The sequence below is a fragment of the Typopeltis vanoorti genome, chromosome 1, assembly GCF_054136105.1.
Source record: "Typopeltis vanoorti isolate ZY-2024b chromosome 1, IOZ_Tvanoo_1.0, whole genome shotgun sequence".
Classification (NCBI taxonomy): domain Eukaryota; kingdom Metazoa; phylum Arthropoda; class Arachnida; order Uropygi; family Thelyphonidae; genus Typopeltis; species Typopeltis vanoorti.
The window spans coordinates 15,174,569-15,197,910 of NC_143549.1; the positions used below are offsets into that span (position 1 = coordinate 15,174,569).

General features: G+C 36.7%; 1 protein-coding gene across 1 annotated transcript in view; it reads left to right on the plus strand.

The window, feature by feature from the left end:
• Positions 1-20,634, plus strand: part of LOC150109801 (lysophosphatidylcholine acyltransferase 1-like) — a 424,292-nt gene extending 403,658 nt beyond the window's left edge. Inside the window, exon 13 of the mRNA XM_090396220.1 lies at positions 20,495-20,634. Within this exon, the coding sequence (XP_090252346.1) occupies positions 20,495-20,634 (140 nt within the window). The remainder of the gene's footprint in view (positions 1-20,494) is intronic.
• The last annotated feature ends 2,708 nt before the right edge of the window (positions 20,635-23,342 follow it).

Consider the following 23,342-nt stretch of genomic DNA (forward strand, 5'->3'; position numbering starts at 1 on the left):
CCTCCCCCGACCATATGGCAGATGGGAACCAGAAGAAGAAAATTTATACTTATTTATATTTATTTAGTATTTTTTTTCAGGAAATATGATTTCAAAAAACATTTCCTGAAATAGAAAATACTCTCTCTCACTGGCTGCCAAACTTAATTTCATCATTTTTAGAGCATCAAATAATAAATTTAAATTCTTTGTTTTTTTATTGGTTGCAGCACATGGGTCTCAATGTCAGATTGGTCAACTGGATTCAGGATTGGCTGTCCGATAGGTATCAGAGAGTTGTGTATGGTGGAGCAGTATCAAAGAGGCAGAAGGTTACAAGTGGTGTTCCACAGGGCTCAGTGCTGGGGCCTATATTGTTTAACCTTTATATTAATGACATTGTCCGTTGATTGAAACGGGATATTCGGTTGTTTCGGATGATGCGAAGCTGGGAAGGGTTATTAGTAATAGTGCAGATGTGGTAGCCCTGCAAAAGGATTTGAATAAGCTAAACAGATGGGCAAATGAATGGGGATTTCAGTTTAATGCAGCAACATGTAAGGTCTTGAAGTTTGGGACACATCGATGGGACGCTGCATACTCTATGGGAGGAGTTAAATTGGAGGAAGTAGGGAAGACAAGAGATCTGGAGTTGATGACTGATAGAGAACTGAAATTTAGGAGACATATTGCAAAGGTAGTGAAGGTAACATAGAGGATTGCTGCAATAATGAGAAGGACACTGACCTGCAGAGATAAAATGGTTATCATTCCATTGTATAAGACTCTGATCAGACCACACTTAGACTATTGTTCTCGGATCTGGTCCCCAGGATTTGAAGGGGATAAATTAACTGTGGAAAGGGTACAAAGGCATATAACAAAGATGGTGTCAGGACTGTACAATGATAGTTATGAGGATCGGCTGAGAGAGTGTGGACTGCAGAGTTCATTGGATAGAAGAAGGAGAGGCGATATGATAGAGACTTTTAAACTGTTGAGAGGTGGTTACACAAGGTTGACACTGGGGAGTTCCTTCGCTTGGTTGAGCAGTGGGAAGGTCATGACAAGGGGCCATCCCTGGAAGTTACGAAAGGAAACTGTAAGAAAGAGGGTGAGGAGTGGTTTCTTTGCATGGAGGGTGGTTGAACCATGGAATGCATTGCCTGATGGAGTGGTGAGATTGAGAACAGTCAATGCATTTAAGGAGAGGTATGATAGACTTTGTGTCTCCTAAGAGGGACCTTCCTCGATGAGTCTTGATAGACTTGTGTTTCTTAGAAAGGATCTCCCACGATGAGTCTTTTGACTCCATGGAGGCCTGAAAAATAATAATAATAATTAACTTACTATTCCTGCTTGTGATTAAACTCAAGTGAATGGATCTGTTGCAGCACATTGTGTACTGTGTAGTATGGGTAGTACGCATGACTAAACTGGTCTGGTCTGGTCTGGTGGGGTGCACATGAGCAACACAGCTGATGTCATTGGTCAGTCTGCGTGCTGCCAAATAGAATAGATTAATAGAATGCATTTGTGGATTTGCATGTCAAATATTCACCTGACTCATGAAGATTAGTTTTACTACAATATGCTTGTGTCCGAGGCAATTTCAATTCAAAATGTTAACGTTTTTAAATAAATAATTAATTTTTACATATTAATTCTAGTAACCAAAATCGGTTTTTTAAATTTAAAAACTGGTTTTCGAATGTTTAAAAATTGACAAACCCTAGTTGAAACTTATTTTGTTGGGAATCATATAAAAGCTGTTTGTAGTACCATGCAAGGTATTTAAGATGTGTTTTAGTGTTTGTAAAATCTTGATTGCTAAAGATAATTTTCCTTATTGATTTTAATCCGAGATGTCATTTGTCTACTGTAAAAGGCAGAAGAAGGGGTGTCTTCAGCTCTCAAGTACAGTATTATTTTAAAAGATTTTTCTTCCACTTTCCTTTTTTCTGTCTACTTCTATTTCTACAGCAATCTTCTTTATGCTACTTCTACAGCTGCTCCCATACCTTTGTATATTAACCCTTAATTATTTGCACCTTTTTTTGTTACATAATTCACAGGCCTGCAAAATTCAAGTCATGAAAAGTTGTCTAGAAATTATTAACTGTTTCTGATTTATTTTTGACCCCTGATTTCAAATATCTCTTCAATTTTTCTCTATCACATAAGGTTTTTCACAAAAATGGATCTCAGTATCACGGTAAAATAGCTTTAAAACACATTATATTAAGTAAAATAATAGTATTTAAAATTTTCTGTAATCATTTTTGGAATGAAAGTATTTATAAAGAATACTTTAATTAAAGTAACTAAAGATTAATCTTTATTACACAGTTTATATTTCTATGTGGTGTCTTTTTCTTTTTCTTTCAAAGCTTCTTTTTGAACTTTCTCTGTGAAATTCTTTTTCTGGGTTGTCTCTGTGCAACAGCCAGCAATAGTCCACCATCATGTTGACATTCACCTGTCCTGATACGTTCTTTCCTTGATGTCTTGGTGGAATCGCTCTGCTTGCTCTTCGCTGGCAGTTCCCAGATTCTCAGGAAAGTAGTCTAAATGAGAGTTGAGAAAGTGCACTTTTAAGCTCATGGAGCATCCCAAATCCTTGAATTTCTTCCACAATCATTTTATAGTTGGGGTCCTTGTGATTTCTTAAAAATTTGGTCACCACCTCTTTCAAAGCTTTCCATGCTTCTTTTTCTACAGTTGCCATTTTTTCTTCAAACAGTTTATCCTTCATAAGTTTCCTGATGCTGGACCAATAAAAATATCTTCTTTCAATTTTGTTGCAGATAATCCTGGAAATTTTGCACAGATCTATTTAAAACTCTCTCCTTCTTTCGACAAGGCCTTGACAAATTGCTTCATCAATCCCAGCTTTATGTGAAGTGGGGGTAAAAGGATTTTTTCCCGAGTAACCAAAGTTTTGTTAACACATTTTTACTTCCAGGTTCTATTATTATTATTATTCGTGACACCTCCAAGGAGCCCAAAGACTCATCGCGGGAGGACACCTACTGTACAACTCTCCTTCTCCACTACTACACAGAACCTCTACTACCTATCACCTACATCAACGCCATCTACTGCCCACAACCACCACCACCACCACAGCTAGTATTTTTTGTCTGTAAATTGCTTGTTCTAAAGGGCCGATTTGTCTGCATGCGGGATGAAAAACCTGAATTTCTGGGAGAAAAAACCCTGCTACCTCCATATGAGATCTGCTAACTCACCTTCAATTGAAAAAGTCCATATAAAGATTCCTCCCGTCATGACGAGAATCGAACTTAGGCCTTTTCTAATCGAAGGGTGCAACATGCTGTCGTTCTTCCAATTGCACTACAGAGGCACTTAATGTGACTCTTTCTGGCCATTCCTTCTTGATCCAATGTTGCTCTTGATCTCGGCTATCCCACTCGCACAAAAAGCACGGGTATTTGGTGTATCATCTTTGTTGTCCCAAAATCATAGATATGACTTTAAGATCATAGCAAACTGTCCATCCATGATCATGGTGTACTTAAGTTTGCTGAGAATGAAGGTTAAATTTTCGTGTCATTCTTTCAAATGCACATAATGTGCTACTGGTACTGAAGCATACTTGTTGTAATTATGGAAAAGCACAGCTTCGAGGCTTCTTTTTGAGGAATCAATAAACAACCTCCAATCAATGACTTCATATTTTACGTTGAATTTGCTTATCCATCCGGGAATATTGCTACAGTAAACTTAATCACTTTCCTCTGAAAAGTAAGGAAGAAAATCCCTTTCTCTATATCTAAACCATGTGAAAGAATTGCCAGTGCTAACAAATTCTTTTTGTTTAGTCTCAGGGTCCAGCAATTCTGCAGATTCCTTAGGGAGCCCAAATCTCTGACCAAGTCATTGAAATCAGTCTGTGAAAATAGATCAGGTGGGCCACTATCTTTGTATTTCTCATCATTGAAATCTTCAACTTCATCTGAATCACTGCTAAGTGGTTCTAAAATTTGTGGAGCTGCTGGCACGGGGTATTTCAGGACCATGTTCCACTGGGCGTATTGCAGATGGTAAATTAGGATCGGAAATGTCTTTTTTTTATTTTTCACATTAAAACCTCGAACATTCATAGAACAGAAGTAACAGTCATTGATATGGTTGTGGGGTTCTGCCATGCCATGGGAATTCCAAAACAGAAAGATTTTTGTTCTCCCTTCGACTACCTTCTAAGTTCTTCTACACAACTGGAACATACTATATGAGGCACCCATGGCTTATCTAAGTCACCAAGTTTCATCTCAAAAATATTCATAGTACACTTTTTTCACAAAATCTATAATGTTTCTTCATTGTTTTTTTACTACTAACTCCCCACATATGTAGCAGAAAATTTAGGTGAATTTTTGCAACCTCTTGAAGCCATTACAAAATCACTTAAAACACAGTTAAACAAATTTTAACAAATGACATCAATACTATTACACGACACTATGTAAAATCATTAATAAAACCGTAAACACATTAAATTTAAATCTTCACACTAACTTAGAAAATATGCCACCTTTCAGAAATATGATAACCTAAGTAGTCAACGACTAAAGTTCAACTAAAGAATTACACAAGAAAATGTAAGTGTCAGTGACAGGAAAGTCATCCATTATCTCGACGAATCAGATTGCAATCTGAAATTTCAGCAGACTGCTGAACAACTGATTTCAGATTGCAAAGAAACTACAGAATTAGAAGCTTCAATGTTACAACAATATTATTGTTTTATTTTATTTTATTTTTTTTGTCAAAACAGTAAACTGAAGTAACAGATTTTTAATACTGTCTGAAAGCTTTCAAAACCAGTAAAAATTTAAAGTAGATATATTCAACATAACTTAGCCAGTTTTGTTGTAAAAAAGTGCTGCATTTGAAGAAATATTAGCGGCATAATAATAAAATAACAAAATTCATAATGCTTCAGAATAATTTGATAATTTTGATAATATCAGAACAAGATGAGCCATCTGTAGAAATCTATTGTTGTTGTTGTTGTTGTTATTATTATTATTATTATTATTATTATTATTATTATTATTATTATTATTATTATTAGAGTCCTTTTAATTATGAACTCTATCAAGATATACTTAATAAATTGGTTATATAATAAATTTAGTTTAATCCTTTATTCAAGTGTGAGCAAACAAAGTTTGCGCCTGAAAGTATCTTCAGGACTGAGGTAAGGTGGTACAACACCAGAACAACTCATTGCAAAGATGGAGCAAGCTACCAACACTCTTGTCTCCGTATATCCTATAATGCAAAAACACATCTCCTTGCGGATATGTCTAATGTTATGCATTAAGGGAAGGGCCACTACCCAGACTAGTTTCGACCTTTATTGAGGTCTCTTCAGTGGGAGCCAGGCCCTAGTTGAGATACCAGGCAGAAGCTTTAGCAGGTCATCTCTACCTATAGGAGTTGCCAAATGGTGTGCCACCCTTTTTTAATAAATTACTCTGGATTTAGAGTTGGTAGCTTGCTCCACCTTTGCAATGAATTGCCTGGTGTTGTACCACCTTACCCCAGTCCTGAAGATACTTTCTGGTGCAAACTTTGTTTGCTCACACTTGGATAAAGGATTAAACTAAATTTATTATACTCTAACCAAGTGAAAAATAAACTTTCAAATTGGTTATATTTTTTTTTCTTAATAAACTAGTTTCATTTTGTCACAGATAGTTTTCGCTTCTAGACTACCTGGACTTTTAGACTATTGTTCTAATCAATATTACTAAATTCCAATCTCCTTCTCTGGAAATTTTCTCTTAGTAAATGTTTGACTTGTGTTGCCCAACCACTGAGTGACTTAGCAGTTTAATCCAGAGATTAAATATATGATCAGTTTAATCCATAACATTCTTAAGAATATTTCACCCCATGATTTCCCAGAATCCTGGTAGGAAAGAACAAATCGCTGAGTATTGAACTTCCGATCATGTTGAAACACGTTCCTGAGACAACAGAGGTTTTTTTTTGTGTGCTGCTGCTATTTGTATTAATTAGTTGGGTAAGAGCAGTTTCTATATCACATAAACAGAGCATTTGATTTTCAAGTTTATTATTATTTATAAATTAAATTGATTTTTCGGTTCATTTTTTTGTGCATCAAGATTCTAGTTATTTTAGGGTAAAATGTCGAGTAAAAAAAGTGGATGTTAGCAAGCATAGCAAGTTACTATTTATTGCCTCCATGTTTTAACTAAAGGTGGAATTATTATGCTTGTTACTGCAACTTAAAAAAAAAACAAAGCTGGAGTTGAATAAATCTTAATAATTGTGTGATAAAGTTGGAACTGAATTAATCCTATATATATTATATGCTTTTTATGTGAATCCCAGGCCTCCAGTAAGTAATGTGGTCTCGCACTAGGTGACAAAATTTGCCTTTCACCTAAAGTTGAATGGTTAGAAAGCAGATACATTAACCATTCTGTCAACAGGGAAGCATACTATTCATGTTACTGCAAACTGAAATGTTTTATATTTATATTTAGATCCATGTTGTAATTCCATAAATATGACGATTTTTGCTGCAATTTTTATTACCGTAAATTCAAGTTTTTTTGTTTTTTTTTTAGTGAGAATATCTGAACTTTACAGTTGATGAAGTTCCTATTTTAGCTTGATTTGCAAGCTTAATTTGATTGCATTTAAATTCTTTTAAAAAAAAAAACTTTTATCGCTATACTAAATTATTACCATACCTTTTAATATTTTTTTTTTGTATTCAGAATTTTTGTAGCAACTATGATGCTTGTCAACGAAGCTTGTCAAACAAAATCAACTTTCTCAAAATCAACAATCAACCTGCAAATGAAATCTTTCACAGAAAGATTTTAAACTATTTAGAAAATTTAATATTAAATATAAAGTATCATAGAAGTTGCATAATTATTTATAATCCATCGATATAAGTTAGTCATTTATTTATATAAAATGACTTACAACATTGCTGGTTTAATATTACCAAGATTTTTTTAATATTAATATTTATTGTATATATACATGTCGAATTCATTTTTATTTTTGGGAAGAGACGCAATAAATAAATTATGCACCAAAAAGGGTCAAATATTGTAGAACAGTAAAGGAAATTCCAAATAATGGTAATTAAACTGATAGTTTAGTTACCGTTATTTGGCTAGTATTTGTAAAGCAGTATACTGTATATATACCTAATTATATGGTTAAAGTAGTTGTCGCAGTCGGTAAGAATATATTTTTCAATTAACTTATTATTTGAATTATTTAACAAAACCAAGATACTACTGTTTATTTTTTCTATTTTTTTAGCTTTTAACGTAACTGTTTACTTTATTTATATGTTTATTTTGGATTTAATAAATATATATTTCGCTTTTGATAGATTAATACACATAATGATGCCAAGAAAATTTGAATCCAGAGCTAGTAAAAGAAAACGACTCAGAAAAAATGAAAAACAGCTGAATAATCAAAAGGGGACAATTTTGTCTTTCTTGTATACTAAAAATGAAGAATTTCGTAGAAATGAAGTTGTACTTCACACTTCTTGGAATGAAAACAAAACATTGGTATCATTATGAGGAGGAGATGAAAGTGAAAATGAAGACCATCAAAATGATGTGGAAAACATTGAAGGAGGAAAAGAAGTAAATGAAACAAATCAAGAGGGTTCTGAAAAAAATTTTCAATCGGAGTCTGTACTTACCAGCAAGCAAGCTATCTCTTATCCTAGTGATATAGCAACTGTAAAATCAACCCAATCCTGTATTCTATTTCTGACCAATTTTTCCAACACTTTGATCACAACTGCTGATATACAGACCGGACTATAATTGGAAACTCCTGTTCTCAAACCATGGTTGTGGAGAGGTATTATTTGGCCTTCTTTTCACTTCTTAGAAACCTTCTCCACGCAAGGTTTTCATTAAATAACCAGGACAAGAGCAAAGCTAACTCTTTTGCACATTCTTTAAAAATATGTGGTGATATGTCATCCATTCCCACATCCTTATTAATATCTGACTCAAGCAACACTTGATACACCTCTGATTCTTTCATCTTTAATTCTCCTAATTCTTGCCTCCCTTCTACATGTTGCACAACATCATTCACACATTACAACATATATTGATGAATTGTTCATTAAATAATTCTACTATAGCATTTGCAATTCACTCTGCTACCATAACTATCCATCAGTATCAACCTACTATAATTATTTTTCCTCTTGCTTGCCACAGAGCAGAAAAATTCCCTTGGATTAGCTTTGACCTGACTAGCCAATCTCCTCTCATATTGAATAATCAAAAGGGGACAATTTTGTCTTTCTTGTACTTTTTCTTTTTTAACCATACTTTCAGTTTACTAGCCTGCACTTTATATTCCTCATGCATCTTTTCACTGTGAACTGTCTTGCACTTCCTCTTAAACAACTTCTTTTGTAACACTGCTTGCTTGATTTCACCATTCATCCATCTCACTTCTACTCTATTTATTCACTTAACTCTTGGTATGCAGTTATTATTATTATTATTATTATTATTATTATTATTATTATTCAGCCCTCCATGGAGTCAAAAGACTCATCGTGGGAAGTCCTTAGTAAGAAACACAAAGTCTATCAAGACTCGTCGAGGGGAGGTCCCGCTTAAGAAACACAAAATCTATCATACCACTCCTTAAACTCAATGACTGTTCTTGCTCTCACCACTCCATAAGGCAATGCATTCCATGGTTCAACCACCCTCCATGCAAAGAAACCACTCCTCACCCTCTTGCTCACAGTTTCCTTTTGTAACTTCCAGGGATGGCCTCTTGTCATCACTCCTTCCTGCTGTTCAACCAAGCGAAAGAACTCATTAGTGTCAACCCTGTAACCACCTCTCAACAGTTTAAAAGTCTCAATCATATCACCTCTCCTTCTTCTATCCACCAAACTCTGCAGTCCGCATTCCCTCAGCCGATCCTCATTCTATCATTGAACAGTCCTGAAACCATCTTTGTTATCTGCCTTTGTACTCTTTCCACAGTTAATTTATCCCCCTTCAAATCCTGGGGACCATATCTGAGAACAATAGTCTAAGTGTGGTCTGATCAGGGTCTTATACAAAGGAATGATAACTGTTTTATCTCTGCAGGTCAGCGTCCTTCTCATTATTGCAGCAGTCCTCTGTATTACCTTCACCACCTTTGCAATATGTCACCTAAATTTCAGGTTTCTATCAATCATTAACCCCAGATCTCTTGTCTCCCCTACTTCCTCCAATCTGACATTCAGACCCATGTGCTGCAACTTAAATATCAGCTTATCATGTGGCACCCTGTCAAATGCCTTTGCTAAGTCTAGGAAAATGGCAGTATATGCCTTTCCCTCATCTAATGCTCTTGTAACTTTATCATAAAAGTCTAGCATATTGCTAAAACAAGAGTGCCCCTTCACAAATCCACGTTGACTCCCACTGATAACATTACCCTCATCTGCCCAATGCTGTGTATGGTCCTTAGCTACTTTCTCCAACATCTTACTAACTACTGATGACACACACAAACTGGCTTATCATTAGACACTTCCAGTCTGCTATCACCTTTATGCAATGGTACTATCTTACCTTCCTTCCATTCCATGGGCACCTTTCCTGCAGCCAGACTTTCATTGAAAAGCCAAGTCAAAGGCACTGTCAATTCCGCAGCACATTCTCTCAAAACTCATGGTGAAATACCATCCAGTTCCCACAGCTTTACTGACATCCAGAGTACTCAGTATTTGAAACACACTCTCCTCCTGTACCTCTAAACCTCGAACCTGCCTAATCCCTCTAGCATTAAAACTGACTCCTCCAGGATGAAATACTCCAATAAAGGGTTCATTGAACAATTCCACTATGTCCTCTGCATCAGTCACTCTATTCCCATTTTTATCCCACAATGTCATTCTTCCACAGTCATTTCTCCTCCTACTGGCCGCATATCTAAAAAATTCCGTAGAATTTTCTTTGGATCTTTGGGCCAATCTCCTCTCTTATTCCAGTTTCGTCTTCCTTACCATACCTCTTCTGGCCTGTGTCTTATACTCTTCATGCATCTTTTCTTCACCTGTCTCCTTACATCTCTTCCATAGCCTCTTTTTCGCACATGCAATTCCTGTTTGATATTGTTTGTCATCCACTTTACTCCAAATTGTGTCCTCTTGTTCATTTGTGGTATACAGCTTACCATTGCTGCTAACAAATATTCTTTCATAATTTCCCACGCACTAATGATATCCCGGCCTTCCAATTCCTCCCTCCATGAAATTTCCCCAAGTCAACGTCTTAGGCTATTATAATCACCTGCCTTATAATTCCACATACATTCCTGTCTTTTTGATACTCCTGCATGTCTATTCATTTTCCAAGTCAAAACTATATGATCACTCTCTCCAACTGTTGGGAGAGATGTCATCTCAGTTATTATCAACTCTTCTGATGCTATAACCAAATCCAAAACTCTTGAACCTCTTGCTCCCACTATTACACGTTACCTAAGACATTTGTCTCTCAAGAATTCTAGAAATTCCATTCCCTTATTGCTACATGTATCTTCCTCTCCCCAATTTATACTACTGTAGTTAAAATCTCTCATAACAATCATTCTTTTTCACTTGCCAAACTTAGCTGTCTAAACATTTTCTGGTCCCCACCCTCTGTGCTCCTGGATCTGTAGCAACACCCCACTAAATATCCTGTCTTGCCAACCTCTACCTCACACTATATGCTTTCAAAATCATTAGTGTGACAGCCTTCCAAAGACTCCTCTCTTAGAGGACATAGGTCGTCACTTATCATATGCGGTACTCCACCACCACTCTTTCCCTTCCTATCCTGCTGAAAAATGCTGTACCTAGCGACTTCTTTTCCTGTTATTATATCCTCTTTCAACTACGTCTCAGTGATCCCAATAATTTTTGGCCAGGCTGATACTATCTATCACACCAATTTCTCTCCCTTATTCTGGATACTCCTGGCATTAGTATAAAGTATATAATTGCCATTGTTCCTATACCCAGCATTATCCCCTCTAGACTCCACTGGGCTCAGTGTTAGCTGATATCGTCCCCCTTCTCCCAAGTACCCATTCCCACAAGAGGCCACCCCTGCTACCATCCTTCCTGGGACACACTGACTTTTTCAGAACAGCAATCTCTCCAGATGCCTACGTCTGGAGAGATTGCTGTTCAAATGTAAGCGGTCTCTGACATACAATTCCTCTCTGTCCTCAAACACATTCCACGCATTCACATATTCCAGTTCTCTCTTGTCACACATTCTAGCTATTATGTCATTCAATATTACTGCTCTGTTTGTGTTATATTATTATTATTACCCCAAGACCTCATGGAGTCAAAGACTCATCTGGGATGTCCTTTTATCTCACACACACACACACACACACACACACACACACACATCTCATCATACTGTGTCTTAAACACACTCAAACTCCTTGCAGACACACTCTCAGGCAAGACATTCCAATCATTCACAACACTGCACAATAAAAAACAAGCCTCTCACTCCCCTACTCACACCCTCTTTATACAGTTTCCAGGGATGACCTCTGGTTCTTCCCTGATCTCCCACTATTCTCTGTAGAACTTCTCCACCATTGATCTTATAACAACCCCTTACCAATTTGTAGGTCTCTATCATATCTTCCCTCTTCCTCCTGTCCACCACACTCTGCAAATTACATCTTTTCAATCTTTCCTCATACTCTAAGGCGACTGACTAAGGTTGTTTTTGATCTCAGAAACAACCCTAGTCAGTCGCCTTTGGACCCTTTCCAACATCTCTTCATCCTTCTGAAAACCCGGTGACCAAATCTGGGCACAGTTCATGTGTGGCCTAATCAAAGCCTTATACAATGGAACAAGAATCTCCCTACTTCTACACATCGGTGTCCTCCGCATCATTCCCAGAATCCTTTGTGTTGTTTTCACAATTTTGGCGATGTGTCCCCTAAATTTTAGATCCTTATCCACTATCACCCCGAGATCTCTTATTTCCTCTACCTCCAACAATATATTCTCACCAAGCATAAGCACTGCTTGTGTTAGACACTGCCTTATCCTTTCCCATGCACTGCCATTATCGTTTCTGCACAATTCATTAACCCATTGTATTGATGCTAGATGACTATGCAGCTTCTGATAATCACCCATCTTATAGTTCCACATATAGACTTTCTTGATAACAACTTTTGTTGACATCATAGAACAAAGGAATGTGCATTGATGGCATTTGCTTTGAAGATAGTGGAGGACAAGTTAACCATGTTGTTTTTGGGTGGTCTTGGAGACTTTCACAAAATTTTCACTAGGTTGCCTAACTTTTTACTTATTGAAATTCCTTGTCTGTTGATAGGAGGCATCTATTCTGCATGACAGAGAGCTCTGCTAGTGTTAGCAAGCACAACATATCATACCAATCTGTTCTCATAGTAGGGCAAAGCTAGCATGCTTATAAATGCTGAGTGCCTTGTTTCACTGAAATCTGTGTTTCAGTTTTACAGAATTGAGGATGACTTTATTATCCCCACAATGTTTTAGCAAAATCAACCTGTTGAGTTGTCTCAAAAGTTTCAATTTTAACTTACAAAATTAGTGAGACTTACTTGTTAGGGAATCTCCATGGATAGATTATAGCAATTCTGGTGTTTAATCTTATATGTTGATTATCATACATGATGATATTTCAGAAAATTGACAGTGTAGATTAAATAATAACTGCTAGGAGTATCAGAAACAAAGGGATAGAGTTTGTTGCCTTAGTCAATATGTTGCGAACTCAGATTGTAGGTATAAGTGAGACCTAGCTATCAGAATCAGACCTACTAAGTGGTATCGAGTGTCAAGGGTACATATTTTTAGGAAGGACAGGAGAGGAGGGGGTTTGCTGCTAATAATATCCAGTTAGAGACCTATGATTGTAGTACTTCTACTACTAACAATATTTCATGTGGCACTGAGTTTGAAGCAATCTGGTATGTGGTGGAATCTACAATTACAGACATGGTTGCTATTGAAGAAATGCATCACCAAATAGAAAAGATGAGCATAAAAAAAGTAATTATAATGGGAGACTTTAATTATCCAAATACTGATTGGGTAGCAGTAGAATTTCAGGAGAAGAATGAAAATGTGTTTATTGAGTTGATGCTGGATAACTACCTCAAGCAGCATGTGACGGAAGGAACTCGAGGTCAAAGAGTGTTAGATTTAATTACAGTGTCAGAGGGCGTTTCGGTTAATGACGTAACTATTCTTCCTCTGGTTAGTGACAGTGATCATGTGGTGCTCACTTGGGAAGTGGCTTAGTTTATGAATGTTCCATTCAGAAAAGGTTACATGCTGAACTACAAAGCAGGAAATTATGAACAACTGAGGAGTGTACTGAGTTCAATGGAATGGGATTGGTTGCTGGATGAAAAGAATATCGACAGTACGTAGGAAGCATTTAAACAATACTTAAATGATGCAATATTAGAATGTGTCCTGAGAGTTCGAAGAACAAATAGGGTAGGTCAAATTGATGTGTAATCTTATTAAGCAAGAGATTTGTAAGAAAAGGATGGTGTGGGAGGAATACTGTGTGCATACGGATGACATCTGTTATGAACGTTATAAGCAGCAGGGCTAGAATAGTCACAACTTTGCTTTCTGTGCAACAGTTGTGACTATTAGTATGAAATAAGACACCCATAAGAATTCTATTGATATGCTGCAAGTAAAAGAATGAATATGAAAGAATAACTCACCTAAATCCAGATGCCATGAAGGTTAGAGATGCAGAAGAGGTTGTTCGGTTTGGGTATTAGGATGAGGTATTAGAGCTGTTGCACAAATTGAATAAGAATTCAACAATAGGGACTGATGGAATATCAGAATGTGTGCTAAAAGAGTGATTCAGCTGAACTGGCCATTCCTTTGAATCAGGCTGTTCAATATGAGTCTCAGAACAGGGAAGATTCTGCAGGAATGGAAAGAATGTATGGTAATTCCATTGCACAAGAGTGGTACAAAGACCAATGTATCCAGCTATCGACCAATTAGTATCTCGGGAGTGGTCATGAAGATTTTGGAAAAATTAGTTAGGGCTTGCATTCAGAAATGGGTTGACAGCGAATCTCTACTTTGCAATGAACAACATGAGTTTATTAAGGAAAGGTCATGTTTTAGCAACTTGCTCACATTCTATAAGAATGTTACCATTGAACTAGACAAGGGGAATGGATATACCATGATACCTTTGGATTTTGCTAAGGCTTTTGACAGAATACAGCATGGTAGACTGCTGCATAAATTGGAGAAAATGGGTTTGGGTTATACAATATTAGCATGAATAAGAGGATGGCTGACTGAGATATCAAAAAGTGGTATACAAGGGATATGAGTCTGCAAGGTTTAAGATAACAAGTGGTGTACCACAAAGATCAGTGTTTGGTCCACTGTTATTCAATCTGTACATTAACCCTTTAACTGCTACAGTCGAGTTAACTTGAGCGCAGAAAAAAATGGTGACCTTGCTACGATCGAGTTAACTCAATTGAAGTTTATTTGACTTGGGTTTCTGTCCTTGTATGATATCTAAATAGAAAAATTTGAACTGGTGCAACTAATCATATTAAGCACTTCCATAGTGCAATTGGAAGAACGACGGTACATTGTGCCCTTCGATTGGAAAAGGCCTAAGTTTGATTCTCATCATCATGGGAGGAATCTTTATATATGGACTTTTTCAATCAAAGGTGAGTTAGCCAATCTCATATGGAGGTAGCAGGGTTTCTTCTCCCAGAAACTTGGGTTTTTTATCCTGCATACAGACTAATCGGCCCTTCAGAATACATGCAATTTAGACAAAAAATACTAGTCGTGGTGGAGGGCAGTAGATGGCGTGAATTGTGTGCTTCAGATGAAGAAGATCCTGGTGATTCTACATAAATTAATGTGTGTAATTTGTCTAATCAAGTGGATTCCCCTTGATTATGCAAATTTTATAAACCACTATTATTGCCATTTTTGTGAGTGAACAAGTGTATATCAAGAATGTATGATGCTGTCCGGGGTTCTTACTTCAGTAAGAATTTTAATTGATTTTATTTATAAATTTTTTGCAAAATTAATTCAGCACATGAAAGTCAGTAGAATATAAAATCAGCAGTTAAAGGGTTAATGATATTGGGAAGGATTTGACAAGTGACATACAACTATTTGCTGATGATGCAAAGATAGGTAATCAGGAATGCTGTTAATATGCAGTTCTTGCAGAATGATTTGAATAGGCTGGAATTGTGGGCATGGGAAAATGGGTGTCAGTTTAATGTGAGTAAATGTAAAGTCATTCACTTCGGAATGATTAGATATCCAATGTCGTATTATATTGGTGGGATTATGCTAGAAGAAACTGATGAGGCTATGGATCTTGGAGCGTTAATAGATAGGAAGTTGAAGTTCAGGGGCCATGTGGTAAAGATTGCAAATACAACTTAAAAGATAATTGCAATGTTGAAATGAATGTTCACATGTAAAGATATGGATGTTATGTTGCTGCAGCTTAATCCCATTTACAAGGCCTTGATAAGACCTCACTTGGACTATTACGTGCAGGTCTGGTCTCCTGGTTTCCGTTGTGATTCTGATATATTTTAGAGAGTAAAAGGAGAGTGTTAAAAATGATATCAGGATTGTGGAATACTGATTATGAAGACAGATTGAGAATTTGTAGACTGCAGACACTTGCAAGCAGGAGAATAAGGATGATATGATTGAGATTTACAAACTTCTGAAAGGTCATATAGGATTTCAATTGATGGAATTTTTCACTTTATTCAGGGTGGGGAAAGGACGAAAGGACATCCTTGGAAACTGAGAATGAAGGCTGTCAAGAAAGGTGTGAGGGCTAGATTTTTCTCTCTCAGAGGGTGTGGTGTGTGATTGGAATGGATTGCCTTTACATGTTGTGAGTGCAAGCAGTGTGAATGAATTCAAGAATAAGTATGATAACCGGTGACTGTGGTATGTATCCTCTCTCGATGAGTTTCTGACTCCCTGCAGGTCTCTCTTAATAATAATAATAATAATAATGACTAAAAATTTATTTATGCATGCCTGTTTAATAAGAGTTTTGCAACAGCACAGGTTCCAAGGGAGTGGAAGGAGGGTAAAATTGTTCCACTGCATAAAGGCAGTGATAAGTCTGTAACTTCAATTTACAGGCCGGTCTGTATATCTGCAGTTGTCGTGAAGGTCCTGGAGAGATTGATGAGAAGTAGGATACAGAAATGGGTTGATAACAGCAGTATTCTCTGTGGTTATCAGCATTGGTTTGTTAAAAGGAGATCACGTTTCACTAACTTACTTCTGTACTATAATATGGTGACAAATACCTTGGACAGAGGAGTTGCATATACAGTGGTGTACCTGGATTTTGCAAAGGCTTTTGATAGACTGCTACATGACAAGCTCTTAAATAAATTGAAAGAGATGGGATCGGATAACAGACTTCTGTATTGGATCAGTGACTGGCTTGCAGACAGGCATCAGAAAGTTGTATATGGGGGTGCAGCATCTCAAAAGAGAAAGGTCACCAGTGGGGTGTCACAGGGGTCAGTTTTGGGCCATTGTTGTTCAATTTGTATGTTAATGATATTGGGTCGGGTTTACTGATATCCAGCTGTTTGTGGATGATGCAAAACTGGGGAGAGCAATGCACAGTCAGGATGATGTTAATGCCTTACAAGAGGACTTGAATAGATTGAATGAATGAGCAGGTAAGTGGAACTGTCAGTTCAATGCTGCCAAGTGTAAAGTTTTGAGATTTGGTAAGCAACGATGGGATGCAAAGTATACACTTGGTGGAAAAACTTTAAAGGATGTAGAGGAAATGAGAGATCTAGGAGTGATGGTGGACAAGGACCTGAAATTCAGGGCCACATTGCACAAGTTGTGAAGATATCACATCGAATAATGGCAATAATGCGGAGAACCCTGACATGCAGAAATAGAGAGGTTATGATTCCATTGTATAAGACCTTGATCAGGCCTCATATGGATTATTGTGCACAGATTTGTTTGCGAGGATATGTTGGAAAGGGTACAGAGAAGATTCACAAAGGTAGTCAGTGGTCTTTGGAATGTGGAGTACGGGGACAGATTGAAAGAATGTAAGTTGCAGACCCTTGGATAGGAGGAAGGGGGGAGGGATATGATTGAGACATATATGCTGGTCAGGGGTTGTTATCAGGTAGACATGGAAGAGATTTTTCATATAATGGGATAGGGGAGTAGAACAAGAGGCCATTGCTGGAAACTGTATAAGGAGGGTGTGAGCAAAGGAATGTGAAGAAGGTTCTTTGCATGGAGGGTGGTTGGTGAGCGGAATGCATTGCCTGAGTGTGTTGTGGATGTGAACACATTGAATGTTTAAGACACAGTTGGATGAACATTGTATGCAATAGTGAGTACCTCCCATGATGAGTCTCTGACTCCATGGAGGTCAAATGTTGATAATAATAATAATAATAATAATAATATTTCCAGTATTTTGTCAAAGTTAAATTAGCATCTTAAGGGATTATTACATTTCTCTCAACACATGCATGCAGGCCCACTTTAGTAAATGAGATAAAACTAAAAAAATACAGGAAAGCCTATAGTCCTAAAATTATGCCAGCTGTTGGTTTTGTTTAGGCATTTTGTCTATTGGGACAGTTGTATGCAGATAAGGGTTTCCCATATAAGAGATAGTGTGAATCTCATAGGTTTCACTCATCAGCTGCAGCCCTCTCAAACTATCCTGGTCTGAACAAATATGGTTGCATCAAGTTGCTTCTCATATGGGAAATCCTTATCCACAGACAGTCAGCCTAACAACGAAAAACACCAACTCGAACCAGTAGGTGGTGTAGTTTGTGGACTATAGGTCTTCCTGTATTTCTCCTGTTCTATTTCATTTACTGAAGCCTGCCTATGTGCATTTGTTAATACAATTGTATTAATCCTTGAAGATGCCAATTTAACTTTGGCAAGATATCTGAAATAATAAGTAAATTTTTGGTTATCATTTAGTCTACATTGTCAGTTTCCTGAAATAATACCATGTATGGCTCATCTCATTTATAATCACATTGTGGAATGCCTTGATATTGAAAGTTGTTTCCTACTTGGTTAGACTATAATAAATTTAGTTTAATCCTTTATCCAAGTGTAAGCAAACAAAGTTTGCTCCTGATGTATCTTCAGGAATGAGGCAACTCATGGTAAAGGTGGACCAAGCTCTCATCATTCCTTGTCTTAGTATCTCCCATAATGCAAAGCTTATCTCCTTGCAGACATATATAATGCTAATGCTAAGGGAAGGGCCACTAACCAGACTGGTTTCGACCTTTACTGAGGTCTCATCAGTGGGAGCCAGACCCAGAGGTGGTTATAGCAAGGTGGAAGCAATGGAGAAGTCATATTTACCTATACGAGTTGCCAAATGTTGTCTCACATTATTAATAAATTACTCTGGATTTAGAGAAAGATGTTGGAAGTTTTTTTCCATTTGGTTACACTATAATAAATTTAGTTTAATCCTTTATCCAAGTGTAGCAAAAAAGTTTGCACCTGAAATATCTTCAGGATATGGGAGATACTAAGACAAGGAGTGATGAGAGTTTGGTCCACCTTTACCACGAATTGCCTAAGTCTTGAAGATACTTCAGGCACAAACTTTGTTTGCTTACACTTGGATAAAGGATTAAACTAAATTTATGAATGCCTTAATATTTGGAACAGTTCATGACTATTTATTTAAAATTAATAACTTCTCAAGAATTATTTCTTCATGCATCTTCTGGATATTTGGCACACACACCTAACTCACCCTGATTATATACCCACGATGAGGATAGATTGTACACATGCCAGGTGTATTCTATCCACTAAACTCTGTTTAGTGGATAGAATACAAGTGATATGTTTGAGGCATATAAGTTGTCAACAAGTAATTTCAATTTAAATGTCTGAAATTTACACTGGGGAGTTTTTTTTACATGGTAGAACAAGGAAGAAGGAATGAAGTATATGAAGTGTGTTTCTTGCATGGTCAGTGGTTGGACCATGGAATGCATTATCTGAGAAAGTGGTGAGAGTGCACTCAGTGAATAAGTTTGAAAAACGATATAATGGACAGCATGTTGTTTAAGATGGACCTTCCATGATGCTGGTTGTGGCTTTATGGAGATCATGGAGATGCTGATAAAAAGATTTTTATTATTAATAATTATTAATAATTAAATATTAATTATTCAGGCTTTCATGGATTCAAAAGACTCATCGTGGGAGGTCGTTTTTAGGAAACACAAAGTTTATCATACCACTCCTTGAATTCATTGACCGTTCTTGCACTAACCACTCTCTCAGGCAATACATTCCACGGTTCAACTACCCTCCACGGAAAGAAACCACTCCTCACCCTTTTGCTCACAGCTTCCTTTTGTAACTTCCAGGGATGATCATAGAAATTATTTTCTATGATCATTTTTCATCATGTATCATCTTCTGTCACCCTTAGAACGTCGATAAAAGGCTTTTCAAGTTTGGCATTTCAGCTTCAATTTCCTGCAAATTATCTCTTTCATGGCAAAAAGAAACTATTGTTCCTGTTTTATCATTTTATTGTCACTTTCCAATCTTGCAGAATGGGAGGTGAGTGATTTAATAAATGCTATTTGCTTTGAAAATCACAACCATAAATTATTATTATCATGACACTTCCAAGGTGTCCGAAGACTTATTGAGGGAGGATACGTACTCTACAACTTGCCATCTCCACCACTCCATCCACCAACTACAATGAACCTCTGCTACCATCATCATCTACATCAATGCCATCTACTGCCCACTACAGATGATTAATTCAAAACAGTAGTTATTATGTCCAATTTTGCACAAACTCATCATAGCTGCAAGTGAGAAGGAATATAAATATTTAGCACTAATGGCCTAAGGAAACATCTTACAATGGCTAAGGACTCTGTGTTTGAATTGTAATGATCTCCTTCACTACTCATAGCTAATTAATTGCTATACAAAACAGGTTGCCTTCTAGTGACCATTCCATATTCATTTCATATTCAACTCATAAAAAAAGTATCTTTAAATGAAAAAATCTTGAAGCACAGACAGTAAAATATAGATCATAAAATTAATATTTAAGAGAAAAGTTACTCAAATACAAATAAATGTGTATATTGAATATTTTTTCTTCAATAAATAAATAAATACTGTAAAACAAATGAGATTAAATATGCATTCAGAATTGCAGTTCCATTTGATTTGAATGTGCAAATATTAAATCTTAAATGGGATAGCTGATAATTTTTATATGAGAAATATATTTCATTATTACTATCTCTGCCATGTATTCTAATAAGCTTTTTATGTTTGTTTCTTTTATAGAACAATTTAGCTGTTACTTATCAACATCACTTCACACATGCCTCTGCAGTCTTTTTGCCACTTCCCAGCTCAATGGATCTTTGAATAACAAATTAGTTAAAAATGTTTCACTGTTGCAGAATAAGTTTGATTGCTTATGAGAGCATCAGTTGTAACACTGATAAAAAAAAATCCTCCATCCTTTACTACAGAAAGATTTTTGTTTTCCATTTGAGAGATAGAAACACACACAAATTTGGATAAATTTCTCTTGATAGTTAGTAAACTAACTGCAAAGCCACTAAATAGTCACATCAAAATTTATTATCGAAAGAACACCTTTGATCTATTTCACCATATATCAAACTTAACTCCATGAGTGTTCTCTATGAGTTTTCAACCACCGGTTTTCAGACTCCATAGCAGCCTGGAAGTCATTATTATTATTATTATTACTATGAACAAGAAATATGCGCCCTATTCAGTGATGCATCATGACATTCCAAATTATTGTTTGTTTGTGTGTGTGTGTGGGGGGGTGCATGAGTGCATACGTGTGTCCCTGCATATGTGCATGAATGAATTTCTCATCTTACAGCAGTAGTGAACAGACATCAGCCTACATCCATCACAACAAGCAAACCAATAAACAATAAATAACAGATATCATCCTCAGATAAGCTTACTACAAAGATTCAAGGACGCAAGCTGAGACATTACATCTCAACCGAGATCAACACATGCACGCACACACACACACACATGCACACACACAAAATAATAATAAAATAATAATAATAATCTATTATATTTAAGTGCTGTAGTTACATCGCTTAAATACATTAAACAAAAATTCTAAATATATTTTATTGTTATTGTATAAATACTGAAAAAATATAATTTTGTTCAACTGGAAAAATTATATGAATTTCATTGTAAAAAAAAACAAAAAAAACAGAACAATATATTTTGTAAATGCATAATATATAATCATAAGTTGAATAATAAAATTATTGACTTAAAAAAAATTATTAATATCTTAAGACCCCCATCTGAGAAGTCCCTTTGGTCATTCATTTTAGAAATTATGGACTTTACAACCAGGTTATAAATGACTATTTTAATTTGCCGACATTTCGACCTTCATATTAAGGCCATCATCTGGAGTATATACAAATGTACAAGGACAAGTGAGTTGCATTTCACATAGTAAGCTAAAGAAACAATGATTTGATCACAAGTTATATTACTGGCAAGGAGGGAGGAATTGGAGGGATGGGATATCATTAGTGGTTGGGAAATTGTGAAGGAATATTTGTTAGCAGCAATAGTAAGCTGTATTCCATGAGTGAAGAAGAGGACAAAATTTGGAGTAAGTGGATGACAAACAATAATAAACAGGAACTGCATGCGAAAAAGATGCTATAGAAGAGATATAAGGAGACAGGTGAAGAGCAGATGCATGAAAAATATAAGACACAGGCCAGGAGAGTGACTAGTATGGTAAGGAAAGCGAAACTGGAATATGAGAAGAGATTGGTCCTAAGATCCAAAGAAAATCCTATAGAATTTTTTAGATATGTGGCCAGTAGGAGGAGAAATGACCGTGGAAGAATGATATTGTGGGATAAAAATGGGAATAGAGTGACTGATGTAGAGGACATAGTGGGATTGTTCAATGAACCCTTTATTGGAGTATTTCATCCTGGAGGAGTCAGTTTTAATGCTAGAGGGATTGGGCAGGTTCGAGGTTTAGAGGAACAGGAGGAGAGTGTGTTTCAAATACTGAGTACTCTGGATGTCAGTAAAGCCGTGGGACTGGATGGTATTTCACCATGAGTTTGATAGAATGTGCTGGGGAATTGACAGTGCCTTTGACCAGGCTTTTCAATGAAAGTTTGGCTGCAGAAAGGTGCCATGGAATGGAAGGAAGGTAAGATAGTGCCATTGCATAAGGACGATAGCAGACTGGAAGTGTCTAATGATAAGCCAGTTTGTGTGTCATCAGTAGTTAGTAAGATCCTGGAGAAAGTGAAGGACTGTATACAGCAGTGGGCAGATGAGGTTAATGTTATCTGTGGGAGTCAACATGGATTTGTGAAGGGGCACTCTTGTTTTAGCAATATGCTGCTAGCCTTTTATGATAAAGTTACAAGAGCATTAGATGAGAGAAAGGCATGTACTGCCATTTTCTTAGACTTAGCGAAGGCATTTGACAGGGTGCCACATGATAAGCTGATATTTAAGTTCCAGCACATGGGTCTGGATGTCAGATTGGTCAACTGGATTCAGGATTAGCTGTCCGATAAGTATCAGAGAGATGTGTATGGTTGGGCAGTTTCAATGAGACAGAGGATTACAAGTGGGGATCCCACAGGGCTCAGTACTGGAACCTATACTGTTTTACCTTTATATCAATGTCATTGTTAGTGGATTGCAAGGGGATAGTCAGTTGTTTATGGATGATGTGAAGCTGAGAAGGGTTAATAGTAATAGTGCACATGTGGTAGCCCTGCAAGAAGATTTGAATAAGCTAAACAGATGGGCAAATGAATGGGGATTTCCGTTTAATGCAGCAAAATGTAAGGTCTTGAGGTTTGGGACACATCAATGGGACACTGTATACTCTATTGGAGTAGCTATACTGGAGGAAGTAGGGGAGACAAGAGATCTGAGGTTGATGATTCATAGAAACCTGAAATTTACAGGATATATTGCAAAGGTAGTGAAGGTAACACAGAGGATTGATGAATAATGAGAAGGACACTCACCAGACATTGAAAATGACACCACCCAGAAGAAACTTATGCGATGAAGCAAGTGGGATTCTACAGCAACTTCAGTCACTGGAGGTTGGGATCATGACCTG